This window comes from Callorhinchus milii, unplaced genomic scaffold (genome assembly GCF_018977255.1).
Source record: "Callorhinchus milii isolate IMCB2004 unplaced genomic scaffold, IMCB_Cmil_1.0 Scaffold10, whole genome shotgun sequence".
NCBI classification, from domain to species: Eukaryota; Metazoa; Chordata; class Chondrichthyes; order Chimaeriformes; family Callorhinchidae; genus Callorhinchus; species Callorhinchus milii.
Genome location: NW_024704751.1, coordinates 10,007,047 through 10,021,692, shown reverse-complemented (window position 1 = coordinate 10,021,692; position 14,646 = coordinate 10,007,047). Strand labels below are relative to the sequence as shown.

Sequence of the window (14,646 nt, the reverse complement as noted above, 5' to 3'; positions counted from 1 at the left end):
AAATTCTAATAAGTGACAAATTCATTATCAACATTATTTATGTTCAAAATATTCCAATTTTGAGTGTATACTGTACCTTTAGTTCTTTTAAGAAATTTATACAAATCCACAAACGACATTGAAAATAAATGGCCAATTAATTTATATCTTGCTGAGCGAGGGAAGGAACATTGCCCAGGATAGCACAAGAATTGCCTGGTTCTTCTTTGAACTGGTCCACTGAGATATTTAACATCCTCTAAAAAGGGACTTTGGTTCAATGTTTCTTTTGACGGTACTTCCATAGCTCCCTCACCTCACTGTAATGCCAGCCTAGATTTTTAGCTCATGTTATGGTGCAACTCAATCCTTCCACGCCAGAGGCAAGAGGGGCTGCAGATGAGCCCGGCTGCTACTGAGCAGCTGCAGATGTCATTCCACAGTTTTGAACTTTTGAACATCTGGCTTTAATTATTGGAATAAAACAGTAAATGTTATTTTATTTCAGATTTCCAGCATTCTTACGTTTCCTTTTTCTTTTCGATTTCGATATGAAATCTGTTAAGTTTCCAAAACGTAAAAAGAAATGTTGGCTTAGGGATTTGCTTTTAAGGCCTTATAATAAAAATATATTTTGAATAATTTTAACAACCGCATAGATCTGACAGAGCACTTTGAACTTCGAGCTCAAGCATTTTTGTATCTTTCTTACAATTGGACTACATACTGTAGACAGTGCCGTGTCTTTAGGGATTATGTTGACTGAAGGATTACATTTTTAAACAGATCTATATTATATGGCATTTAATTTGTTGCATATATTTCAACATCTAGATATTTTCTATGGGAAAATAAGTTTTCATTTAAAAGTAACTTGACGGTAATTACAAATGTAGCTTCAACAGGAGAGACTCTTAGGCGGGGCTACTTTGCCTCACTGGGTAAAGAAATACTTCCTGGTGTCTGTCCTAAATTGGCGCTTTGCAACCTTAGACCTATGCTCTCTTGTTCTGTGCACCTTAGCGTATCTGCAAGTAAAATTAATCTCGCTCTTGTATATTATGGGTGTTTGACTAAGCTAATGGAAGATTCCTTTTGATTGAAGAAGATAGAGCCTGGTAAAAAAAAAAATCTATACAAGTGAAAAACTATTTTTTCAAGTTAGAAAACCTGTTCAATTTAAAATCCACATTCCCTATAGAACTTAGTGAATTCTTTAACAGCAATATTCCTTTGGACTCAGCTGTCCATACTCTAAGCTTCGTTCCAGATGGATGCTACAGTGTCATGCAAAATAAGCTTTGGAGAAACTTAACAGTTCACTAGAAAGATTCACAAATTAACTGTCTTTTGAGTCAAAATGCATGGTTGTCCCAGAGAAAATCTGTAACATCTACATCTGTTGTTAAGAAATTCCTGCATAATTCTTTCTTCATAGCGTAACCAGTGTGATCAGGAATCTGGACTTTTACCTATGGCTGGTATAACAGTCATCTTCTCTTCCTTGCTAATGTTATGGGGTACAAATGATATTGACACACAATGTTGTTTATTTAGTAGTTCTTACATACTTATGTATTATATGTGCATAACACTCTCTGGAATTAGGTAAGCAGCTGCATTCCATTCCCATAGAAACTTGCGTGTGCAGGTGGCTTGCAATTGTGAAGCTGTCTGGTTTGGATACTCTTAACCACAGTGATCAGTTTCCCCGTGTCAGACACTCAGCTGATCAAAAAACAACTTTCACTCTCTAATTTAGGTGAAAGGTACTATATAAATGTAAGATGTAAGCGCTCTGAGACGCTGTCCGGTGAGGAGGGCGCTATATAAATCCATGTTGTTGTTGTTGATGTATGCTGATTATATTTTCTTACCAAAACAGACTTGTTTCTGGAATAAAATGAAAATTTGGATCATAATGGTTCCAGCTGAGAAAACATGGGTTCTCAGCAGGCTGTAGACACCAGGGCATCACCACTGATAACATATTTCATCTAATGGACCCAGAGACTTAAGGAATATATTACTCATTGCTAACATAAGATCTTTCGCACTTATAAAGAAAAAGTTCATTAACTGATTTTTTTTATCTTTCTCTCAATATGCTGTTGCATCTGCATTACTCGAGTAGAATAGTATGGAGAGTGAAGCTATAATATTAAAATATTAATCTACTGCAGTGGTGTATGATTTGTAGTTGAACAAGTTTTCCATGATTATTTCAGACATGTCCGAGACACACAACTGCAGTTAAGTAGTATTATGATAGTCAACCTTGGGTTGCGATTTATAATGAAGATTCGGGAAAGGAATATGGTCTCTGAGAACTTTTACTTAGTCCAAGTGTCAGTACTTAAACGAAAACCCATTGGTTCTGTTGCTTACCTGTCTTCAGTTCACACCTTCCTCCTTGACTGTGCCTACAGTCACCTCCCCTCTCTCCTCTTCATCAAGCTCTGCCACTGTTAAGCACACCAAAATGCTACTCCGCATGAAGAGCACTATATGAATGCAAGTTGTTGTTGCTTACTCCTTTATTTTAGATATGTAGGCTTAAGGTACTTTTTTCTTAAACTTTGTTTCAGGGTCCTTAAGGAATGAACTATCCCTCAGACTCCTATATAACTCCTATAATTTTCCCATATTTTTTTCCTGGAACTCTCTCTCTCTGAGAAAGTGTTTGGCTTCTGCTTGAGATATCCTGTGGTAACAGTTGAAACTTGCTATGTGGAGAATTACTGCTGTAAATGTTATGCTTATCACTGTGGCACAGCCCATGGTACAGTCATCTACAATGATCCCCAGTCATCTTCCTCTGGCAGTCCTATTTCTGTTTGATCCCTTTTCACATTCTCTTTTTCTCTTCAATTTATATATTGATAATTTAATACAATTAAGTAAAATTCCACATTGCATTGTGTAAAATAAAGCAAATTTCACACTGCTTCTATTCTAAAATAACAGTAAAATACAAAGGTTTCACAAGCAACAACTTGATTATTCCCACAAAATACACAGACATAAAGTGCTATATCAAATGGAAGGAGTATTATCACAATAATACAAAGTCATCAAACTCATTGTGGTACCAAACTGTGCCAGCCCTTCTCTCACGCTTTCTCCCTGATTCTCTCCCTTTCTCCCTTTGTGCCTCTGACTGCGTCTCTTTCTCTCTCTGACTCTTGTCATGTTCATGTAGTGAAATTCGCTTTGTTGAATATCGGATAATTGAATAGTTCGGTTTATCGGTTTAGAATTTAGAGCTCTGGGAGATGAGTCTCCAGTTATGTTCAATCTGGTTATATTAACGGTTCGGTTTATTGACTAATTTTCGCTGTCAAATTGAGTTTTCAATTAACAGAATTTCACTATTGCCACTTTCGTATTACCATTTTGGCTTTTCTCTGGAGCCAAATTGCAATACAAAAACAGCATATTTCTGTGCTCCAGAGAAGTGTAGACCTCGCTCTGCGTCGGAACAATTGTTGGCTCTGCTACAAGCTGCTGCACATTAAAGCTCACCCTAGAGCGAATCAGCATACCTGTTTAATTTAATGAAGCGCTTTGAGACATCCTCCTGACATGAAAGCCACTAAAGCCGCTATGTAAATGCAAATTGTATTATATATTGCATTGTAGTGACACATACCAATGTATATATTCGCTTTTATATTGTACCCCTCCCCCCCATCCCTTTACTGGAGTCTGGATTTGGGGTATTTGTAACACTGAATGTTAAATTTTCAGGACCCTCAGAATTGGGGACGGGTTGGCAGGAGGGAAGGGAGAGGAATGTCTCTTTTTCCATTCTGGAATTTGTGCAAGGTACAGGACAATTTTAACGTTGGAGAAAAAAATAGGCAACTGAGATACACAACTAATCATTAATTCACTGAAATGAGCCTATGTCCCTTCACTACATGGCACAGTGATCTCTTTAGTGATTTTTAGTGTATAATTTTGGATTTTTCTAAACGTAAGGTGAAGTTGCCTTAAATATACTCTGTAGATAGGCTAAATTATAAACTATAGACTAACTATTTTTCCGCAAACTTGGACAATATAGGTGCAAGGAAATTTCATTGCATGTTTTATTTAATCTGAACTGAAAAACAGTGTTGGGAGAGGGAAAATAATTAAATGTATTCTCTGTCTGCGATGCATGCAGAGTATGAATGGGCAGCAATTTGCAGGTTATGTCTGCAATATTATCAAATAGTGACTGATTTCTTGTTGCAGCAGCTCTCGACAGCCTTGACAGTCAGAGGCCAAATGAGTGTAGGCAACAATTGCTTCTGAAATAGATTCTCCGCACCACTGAATCACTTCCGACCTGGCTGGAATTCTAAAATGTATTCAATTTGCCGGAGTTTCCCTGGGTTACTCAGTACATAATTGCCAGGTTTAATGAAGTGCAGGTTTTGATTAATTTAATTGTTGTGGCAGTAATTTAAAAATTCTTATTAGCAAAGTCTCAAGATGCAAATTTCGGTCGTGCTGCTTTAATACCCATAGTTAGCAGATTTTTCTGTAATATGCTTTTTTTGAAAAATCTATCTCGAGTGAATTTAGTTTCATGCCAATTGTGAAAAAAAGGAAAGTATTTCACTAATAAGTAGACTAGTTAATGTGGACTTTTTCACCAAATGTTAATTATTTGAAACATGATTAACAGAACATAAAATTGCAGGGTTAATGAAACTTAACAGAACATTGTCTTCAAATCCCTCCACTCCTCTGCACCCCCCGACCTCTCTGACCTCCTCTCTCCTCACAACTGTGCCCGTTGCCTTCGTTCCACTGGGTCTGGTCTCCTCCTTGTCCCCCGAGGCCTCCGCTCCACCTTCGGCGGCTGTGCCTTCAGCCACTATGCCCCGAGGCTCTGGTACTGCCTTCCTCTCTCCCTTCGTCTCGCCCCCTCTCTTCCTATATTCAGGTCTCGGCTGAAGACCTTTCTTTTCAACCGCGCCTTTGGTCACCTTCTCCCCCCTCCCCCTGGCTCGGCCGTTACTGTGAAGCGCTCTGAGACACCGTCCGGCGTGGAGGGCTCTATAAAAATCCAAGTTGTTGTTGTAAAATGCAAAAAGTTGAGGAATGTGATTTGTGTACGTGACAGAATGGAAATCTGGAGCACTGATCCTGTCATACAAGACTGATGTTTTATCTTGTGTTTATACTCTTCTTTTGGGCAAAACAATTCAAGGCAACCCTTGGTCTCAGTAGTCCAGTTCCTGAGCCAGGCAGGTCCGCAGTACACCACGGCACTGCTGATGACAGCACAGCCAACCTGGCTCATCTTCTTGGATGGGCAGACCAGTTACGGGAGGTAGAGACTCTTGTGACTCCGCTTTCATTAACCCTGCAAGCCAAAGCTCTAACCAGTGAAGTGGTCCTAGCTGGACAAGCAGTGGAAAAGCTTGCCAGAATGTGCTTTCAATGGAAGGTATGCAGCTTTAGCTTGTTGGACTCCAGCAGTTACCCCAACGCACACTTTGGAGTCTCCAAGCCTTGGCTCTTGCTCCTAATACTCTCTGGAATTTGTTAAGTCGGATGTGCTATTCTAGGGAGAGAGTGCGCATTCTATTTCAATAAATATCTCGGGAATTTTCATGTATACGTGGGATGTATGAACTCTTTGATTTGCATACTTTTATGCAGCGTGATGGGTTTCTACATGTGTCAGACACTCAACTGACCCCCAAAAATCCCACCTTCAAACCTACCTCTTCGACCACGCCTATGGTCACCTCTCACCCACCCCCTTCCTCAGAGCTCTTATCCAACCCCACCACTGAAGCAATCGGATCTTATATACATGCAAGTGTAGTATTTTCCTTGGAAGAAGTATTTGGCAGATCTCAGTTAATTGTATGAAAGTTTCACAACCTTTGACCACTGCAGATTGTAAGCAGTTAATTACAACCTAACACTGCTGTCTAAGACTGCTGTAACTTGCGTGAGAAATTCCTGTGACATAAACTTTCCTGAACAAACAATTTAATCAAATAATCTTTGGCATCTGGCAAAATTTACTCTAAAGCAAAGAAAAGAGATTAACTCTGTTCTCATTTTCAATTCACTCTCATGAACATACTGTTAGATTAGAGTGCCCGTTCCCAACATTAAAAGGTAATGATAAAATTACAAAGCAGAACCCAACTTTGTTTGTTTGAAGAATTAAAAGTTTTATTACTAAAGGATTATTCTCTATAATAATATTGTGTATAACAATTTTCTAATGCCTTAGAAAACTCAGTAGTCTGAAACTGTTAGATTGCCTATTTACATTGGTTCTTAAAGATATTTAGCTATCATATTGTTACAGCAAAATAAGTCTAGTCATTTTGGAGGATGGACCTTCAGAGAAATTCAGTGGTGTTGGCATCAATACAAATGAGGTAGAAATGATTTAAAGAGTTAACAGGCTTGACTATTGCCTGTCTATAAACTTGGTAAAATATATTTATTTGTATCCACTCAATACCTAATATGTCCATCATGTATACTTTAATACTCAAACTTGCACATCACATTTTAAATGATGAAACATGAGAGGTTATGGTAACAAAGGTAAATGATGTTTGCTGTGTAGAAATGTATCAGTCGAATTGTGGCATCTATTAAGTTAGGCTGTTGTGCTGCCCAAAAGCCATGGTGGGAATGACACGCTGTGTTCTGTTCATCACATAATTCAAGTTCATTGGGTTTCTGTGTTGGCATGGGAACACTGGAAGGAAATCCTTTGAGTGATGTGTCTTGTGCTGATGTTCAAGGACTTTGACGGCTTGTTTCAAATTGCCTTTTGATAACTTATCCATACACACATCCACAGGTCCATGTACACAAACCTTGGTGTTCGAAGTGGGAAAACCACCATGAAAACTAAATGGTAATGCTGCACTCCTGTCATGTTGTATATAGTCCAGTTGAATGTAACAGAAACACAGTACGCTTTCTTTTACTCATGATGCCACTGCAATGTGTTGAAAGAAAACAACATTTATGCTGATCCTTAAGTATATTAGAGAATGTTAGAAAGTAAATACATGTTCAGATGATGATGACAAATTGCTCTTAAGAGTTTGATATTTGGATTACCATGATTAGATTACAGCCTTATAATCCCCTTGTATTCATTGCTCTCCTTACGTTATAAAGGGCACATATGTAAATTAGCTTTTATTGTTAAGTTTCCATCGTCATAAAAATCAAGATACCAATTATTGGTATGATTTTATTTTGTGTTTCCTTATAATTATCTGCACTGTGAACTCAAGTTTTACCTCCCCTGCCCACCCTCTCTTTCTCTCTCTCTCTCTCTCATACACATGTGTATTGCAAGCAGGCCATACTATCATTTTCTTTTAATGAACAACTGCTTAATCATTATTACTGAGTCATTAATTTAAATGTGATAGTAATATGTAAAGATTCTTATCAATGCATGTTACCTTTTATTAAATAAACTTTACCAGCACTACAGTGAACAATGTATGGGCAAATGACATACTGTATTACAGGCTAAATGCTTAACAAGTAATTAGTGTAAAATATAATTCTGTTTGTAGAGTTTTGTATTACTCAATTGTGTAATTTTGCAGTGGCAAATTCCCACAAACAGCAATGCAGTGAATAACCAACGTATATAAATTGTTGACCAGAACATTGGGAGAAACTCCATTCTCGATTGGTTTAGCGTCAAGGCAGGCAGATGAGACTTCGGATTAATATCTTGTCTGAAGATAGTACCTCTGACAATTCAGCCGACTTTCCCAGGTCCTTCACTGGAGTGTCAGTTGGCACTATGAACTCATTCTCAGCCTCTTGAGTCAGAAAGTGGTGGTGCTCAAGGTCCATATCTGGCAAATAAGCTGACAAATCGACAACTGCAATACTTACTGTTGTACAGATACACACAATATTGAATTTATTGTCGTTACCCCGTACTGTGGCTGTTGATTCATTTCCACATCCAAGAAAGATAGTTTTTCTTGTGTGTCTTATTGTCGAACATAGTTATTGGAGAAGAGACCGCTAATGTATTATAAAAAGTAGTGAAAAATTATTTGAATTAATTATGAATCAGAAAGTTTTGTTTTTCTTGCCTTTTTAAAATGATTACCTTTTATCAAAGTTAAACTTTGTGAGGTCCTCTCCAAGGGGGAGCTGAGTGTCCAAGGGTGATCTTTCCGGCAGTTTAGAATTAAACCTGTTTTTTTCTCAGTTGGTTAGTTCTCCAAAGCTGGAATTTGGATAACTGGAAACCTCAATAATTCAGGCCAATTCAACGCACCAGAGCTCAGCCCTACTTTCTGTTTAAGGATTAGGCTCAGGAACCCAAGCTCCTAACAAACCATTTATATCCTTTATATTTTCAATTTCAGCTCAACCTTGAAATACTCACCGTACGTACGTTTGCCACCTGACTGAGCTTTTCTTCTTTCCCCTCCAAAACAAATGAAATTTGGAAATTTGTAAACTGGATAACTTCCACAGACTCCATTCAATTCCTTTTTGTATTTCACTGTTGTTATTTTGTTCAATGCAATGAAAAGCCAATTATGCGAGCAAGTTCTAAATAATTTCCCCAAGTTTTAGTTTGTCTTTTTGAATGCAGTTATTACTGCAACGCTTTGTGTGTGTGTGTGTATATAATGTTATAGAATCATAGAATCTTACAGCACAGAAGGAGGCCATTCGGACCATCATGCCTGTGGCGGCTCTTTGAAAGAACTACCAACTAGTCCCACATCCCATTCTTACACCTTAGCACTGCAATTTTTTTCCTTTTTAAGGAAATTCCCTTTTAAAACCTGTTATCGAATCTGCTTCCACCATCATTTCAGACAGTGCATGCCATAAATAATAAATAATGTTATTTCACATTACATAATTACCTACTTCAGGAGGCAGACAGTAACCTCTTTGATGTTTTGACAGATCAGATGATGTTATGTGCGTTGATGCCAGAGAAAGAGAGAGAGGGAGAGAGCAATTGAGGCATCTTCTTGCATTGAGTTTCAGAACAATTGATTTTCAACAAAACGGGACTGATGCTCTGTGGGCACACACTCAGTCGATTTTGTGTAATTTCCACTAACGCTGAACATTGCCCACTGAACTAAATTTACCAGAAAACTCTGGTGGAGACAATTGAGTGAATCCGCTCAATTTTTGATCTTGAAGCAGTCCCATCACCTTGCATTTGCTAGTTGTTAAGTTATGCTCGGGTTTTAGTTTACGGTAGGGCATGAGTTGCTTACAACCTTGTAATGAGTTGGAGCCAGTCAGTGCAAGCAGTTTTGATTTGATGCCAAGAGGCTGCATTGCGTGTGATATCCTTCTGAATCGATTATATTGGTTGACAACAATGGCCCTTTAAATGTGATTATGAGACAGGAATTTTCAGTACACAAGGAGACCATTGGCTCTTTATGTATGTACCACTGATACCTCTGCTTTTTAAAAGGCATACTTTCTGAATTCCACATTTCAGCTCTTTCCTCATATCCCTTACATTTTTTATTTCAAAGATATTTATCCAGTTAAACCTTCAATGTGATACGGGGAGGTTTTGGCAGGTGGGTTGCTGGAATACTTTTGCAAACCAGCACAATGAACACAATGTGTTAGAACGGGACTTTCGTATTTCTAAACCATGACAAACTGCTGCAGTTGCAGATTGCCTCCTTCAAGGCATGTCTCAAGACCTTCCTCTTCGACCTTGAGTCGCCCTCCTCCCTGCCCTCCAACCCTCTTGACCCAACCTTCAGCTTGTGTCCAAAATGACTGTCCAGCGCTTTGGAACGAACATCCTCCCAAAGTGAAAGGCACTGTGTCAATGTAATTTGTTGTTGTGTGGCCCAGTTCCAAATTTTGTGGCACTTCTACAGACAAGTTCTCAAGGGTGAAATTTCCCTTCAAAGAGGCTGTAAAGCTTTCCATTAATAACAAGAAAGAATATGCATGTTTGACTATGTTTTGTAACAAGAAGAGTGAAAGTACCTTGAAGTAAAAGTAAATTCTCAGCCACTTTTAGAATGAGTCACAGGATTTTCATAATATCACTGCTGAATACCAGTGATAGCACTGTGATTAGCATTAACAGTTGGAGGTTTTAGATTCTAATTTCACACTGCATTTTTAATCCATTAAATTTGTTAAAACTCTAGGAAAAGACTTTGGAAATTATCTCAATAGCAGCCAATGGTTTAAAAACTTCCATTTGCTCCTTTTTTTAAAATGTTGATCAAAGGCATGGAAACATTGTACCTGACACCTAATTGAGATGAAATGCCTCCTTTAAAGGATTTTCACAGATTTATTTGGAGGAATGTGAACATAAATCCATAATGTAAAGCGTGAAAACGTCATACAGAAGTGCAATGTCTTGTAGTTGACACAGTTAAACCTTAGTCGCCTTGTGCTTGACCACACACCAGTTCTTGGATTCATACAGGGTGCCCCCATCGCTATAGAGCACAAATTCATTTGTAAGGGTTGGATGTCCTGTGGACCTGTAGCTACCAGAAGTTTCTGATGCAGACAGGCAAGAGCAGAGAATCATAAAAATTTACAGTTCAGAAGGAGGCCATTTGCCTCTCAGTCTCTTGGATCATGTATGTCCTAGAATAAATGAGTTTGGCAATCTCAACTCACTTCCTTCTGGGTGCGTAACCTCCTTTTGTCAGCAAATGAGAAACTTTCTGTATTGTACCATCAGGTTGGTAATTGACCATTTTATCACACATTGCTTCAATTTGCTTTTAAAAGAATTGACACTTTCTTTTTCCACCATCTCCCAAGGGAGTCTGTTCCATACATTTACTACTCGCTCACTGAAATAGCATTTCCCCAGATTTGTTTTGAATTTACCCCTTTCAATTGCAGGCCATGTCCTCTGGTTCTACTGTTCTGGACAAAATAAAACAGCTTATCATGGTCTACATTCTCCAGTCCCCTTAGAATTTAAAAAAAAACTATCATATCGTCTCTCAACCTTCTTTTCCAGCATGATCATGCCCAGTTTACTTAATCGCTCCTCATAGTCCAACCCCTCCATCCCCTCAATCATTCTAGTTGCCCTCTTCTATATTCTCTCAATTGGTGCAATATCCTTTTTATACTGTGGCGACCAGAACTGCACACAGTATTCCAAGTACAGCCAACAATGATTTATAAAGTGGCAGGATGATTTTTATAGTGGTGCCATTTTAAATACATTGAGTCCCCAGATTAAATTAGTCATTCACTTCATGGCTCTTTGTAGGACATTGCTCTGTGCAAATTGTCTACTACATTCACCTACAAAATGGACAGTCACGACACTACAATAAAAATCTATTGAAGCTCCTTGAGACATCTTCATCCTTGAGACATCTTCATGATGTGAGAGGTACTACAGTATATCAAATTATTTTGATGTTGCTTATTTTTTGAGCAACAATACTATTTGTTTAACCATGTAGATAATTTGATGGTGCCCAATAGTATTAGTGTCTGAAGCCCATCTGCCATAGGGAGTGTGTTGGTGACCACAATTCCCCAAATGTCAAATCTCCAATGTCAGACATGCTGCTCGGAGTAGAAAGTGCTGATTAGGGACAGTACACAAGCTACAGATCATATAAAACTCTGCAACCATTGTTCTTTCACACACCAGGCTCTGTGAACCTCAACCTCTCTCAACTCCACTGGCTCCTCTCCTGCAGCAGATGGAATTCAAGATCTGGTCCTCTAGTTCGAATCCTCCCTACCTCAGTGCCTTCCTACAACCCCACCAACCTGGCCCCTCCTAACCCCACCAACCTGGCCCCCCCTAACCCCACCAACCTGGCCCCTCCTAACCCCACCAACCAGGCCCCCCCTAACCCCACCAATCTGGCCCCCCCTAACCCCACCAACCTGGCCCCCCCTAACCCCACCAACCTGGCCCCTCCTAACCCCACCAACCTGGCCCTTCCTAACCCCACCAACCTGGCCCTTCCTAACTCCACCAACCAGGCCCCCCCTAACCCCACCAACCTGGCCCCCCCTAACCCCACAAACCTGGCCCTTCCTAACCCCACCAACCTGGCTCTGCTAACAGGAACCTGCTTTATAGCCCCCACCCAATCCACTCCCATCATTGGTGGGTGAGCTTTCAGCCATTCTGCTCCCATATTTAACGCCAGTCTTAAAACCTATGTTTTCAACCTTGTTTTCATTCATATTGCCCCTATCTCAGCGCCCCCCCCCCCCCTCTCCCCAGCTTGAGTTAGACATGCAAAGCCATTCCAGCTTGTTTCTTAACTCGGGATTGATGCCTGGCAATAGGGAGGAAAATGCATTTTAAAATAGTGAGGAGGAGGAAGAAGAAAGCCATTACTTTTATTTGAAGATTTAAAGCTGAGAGATCCTCCCAAACGGAAATCTGTGCCTCCATTTACTCTTCAGATTACACAGAATCAATAACTTTATGTTGATTACCACAGTTTCAGTTCTGCTGGTTAATTAAGGATTATACAAGGCAGGGCGAAACCTTGGGCAAGTTTCCTTACTCCACACCCCTAATAATAATCCCTCCAAAAAAAACTCCAAACAATAATAAATTGGTCATTTTCAATCTACGACTGTTTGTGGGACATTGCTGTGCGCAATTGGCTGCCGCGTTCGCCCACAAATATACAGTCAATTCACTTTACAGTATATTCTGTGAAGCGCTTTGGGACGTCCTCCGGACGTGAAAAGCGCTATATCAAATGCAAGGATTATTATTATTATTATTATTAATATCTGGTTAACAATTAACAAGAGCTAATTACTAATGTAATATATTTCCTTTTTAATAGGACACAGAGATCATCAACACTGCTATACTCACTGGACGGACAGTGGCTATTCCCCTCAAAGTGTTTGCAGTAGAAATGAATGGAGTCATCACAGATGTATCACCCAATGTAGAATGTAAATCAACTAATGAGGACACCATTAAGGTAAGTTCATTCAAATAGTGAGACTGCAAAGATTATGAGAGGAAATGTTGGCAAATATTTGCAACTGAATCAAGACCAAGTTTTGTTTGTATATCAATACAACAGACTGGTTTCAGTTGAGAAACATTTGCGTCACACATTGGGTGACAGTTACATGACACATGCGTCAAATGGAAATAAAGTCTTTTAATGATGGCATCACGGAGAATGACACATGGAAATGGCTGCTATGTTTGCAGATGTGGGACTTGTAGAGAGTGTTATCTAGTCAAAGCAATACACCTATTACAAAGCAACATTAGGCAGCTTAACTTGCAGTTAGCAGATTGGAATTGCATTAAATTGTGGGAATAACAGTAATAAACACAGGTAGTTTATATCAATGTAGTTATTTTACTCTGCAATGCTTGACCAATAGAGCCACTCTTCAATCCTTGTTTGACGTTAAACCTGTAACGTTTTATGTACAAACAAAAGGTTCACTCCAGTGACCAGAGTTGCCTGCAATTTGCTTTTACACTGATGTGATAGTAATCCATTTCCACATTCTATATACTCTTCCCCATCTAAACTGGAAGTAATTGGGAGCAAAAAATATAAAGAGAATAATTGATTGCTGGAAATATGGTGTGAAAACCGTGGTATTCCTCAATTGCTGCTGGCCTTAATTTATTTCCGCCATTAATTATTATTGCTCTTTGTGAACCCAGCATTCCAGCTCCATATTGAATCTGACTGGATTCACACTGAACACTGATAAATGCAGCCATAATTTGTTGATTTCAATCTGTAGTTTACATTTTAGTATTATTCTGTGGCAGTTTTATCATCGGAGTTCTATTCCATAGTCACTGCTAACCACTGATGAATGTGTGATCAGTTGAACTTAATGGCTCTGATTCAGGTGATATAAATATTGACTGTTTCACAATTCAGGGAAACCATACGAGAAGTACTGTTTTGTTCAGCTATCAAGAATACAGGGAATCACTGAGAAATAGCCCACGGAATACACAGTCAATTCACTTTACAGTATATTCAGTGAAGCGCTTTGAAACGTCTGAAAGACGTAATAAGGCGTTATATCAAATGCAGGGATCATTATTATAAATAATACACTGTTGTACTGGTGAGCAAAATTCTTCTCTATTGTAAATGGAGAATCCATTTGCAGATATTAGATGTACAAAGTCACCTTTCCCAAGCAAGCGTTGTTAGGCTTCTGGTGTATCTTTGAATTCTCTCCCAATGACATACTGAGGCTACAGCAATAGTACCTTTGCACTCAACAAGATAAATTAACAGTGCAGTGTCCTTGAAACTCCGCCAGAGTTCTGAGAAAGTAACTGCGCATCAGCACACTGTTTTACATAGAATTCATTATTACCTAGCGAATTGGTTTACTTGTTAGATCACACATTCACATTTTGAACTGGCTGAAATAGAGTATATAAACAGGTTTAAATCAGAATAATTTTAGCCAGTGTCATCTATTTTTCTAAATTTTTAATATTCGTATTTAGTTTAAAGTGTAGTATGGGAATCCAGATTTAGCATGGTTGCCCTTTTGCAATCTAACTGTTCAGGAGTATTCTTAGATAATGTTAGATTAGATCAGTTGTTGAAATATAGGAGCTTTTCCAATGTTTCAGAGCTTCACAAAATTTACAAATCTTTCCCATGAAGTGTA

The 14,646-nt window shown here is 38.9% G+C and overlaps 1 protein-coding gene across 1 annotated transcript in view; it reads left to right on the top strand.

Moving 5' to 3' along the window:
* tmem132e (transmembrane protein 132E) overlaps positions 1–14,646 on the top strand; it is a 129,699-nt gene that overhangs the window by 70,267 nt on the left and 44,786 nt on the right. The window contains exon 9 of the mRNA XM_042338583.1: positions 12,813–12,956. Coding sequence (XP_042194517.1) covers positions 12,813–12,956 — 144 coding nt within the window. The remainder of the gene's footprint in view (positions 1–12,812; positions 12,957–14,646) is intronic.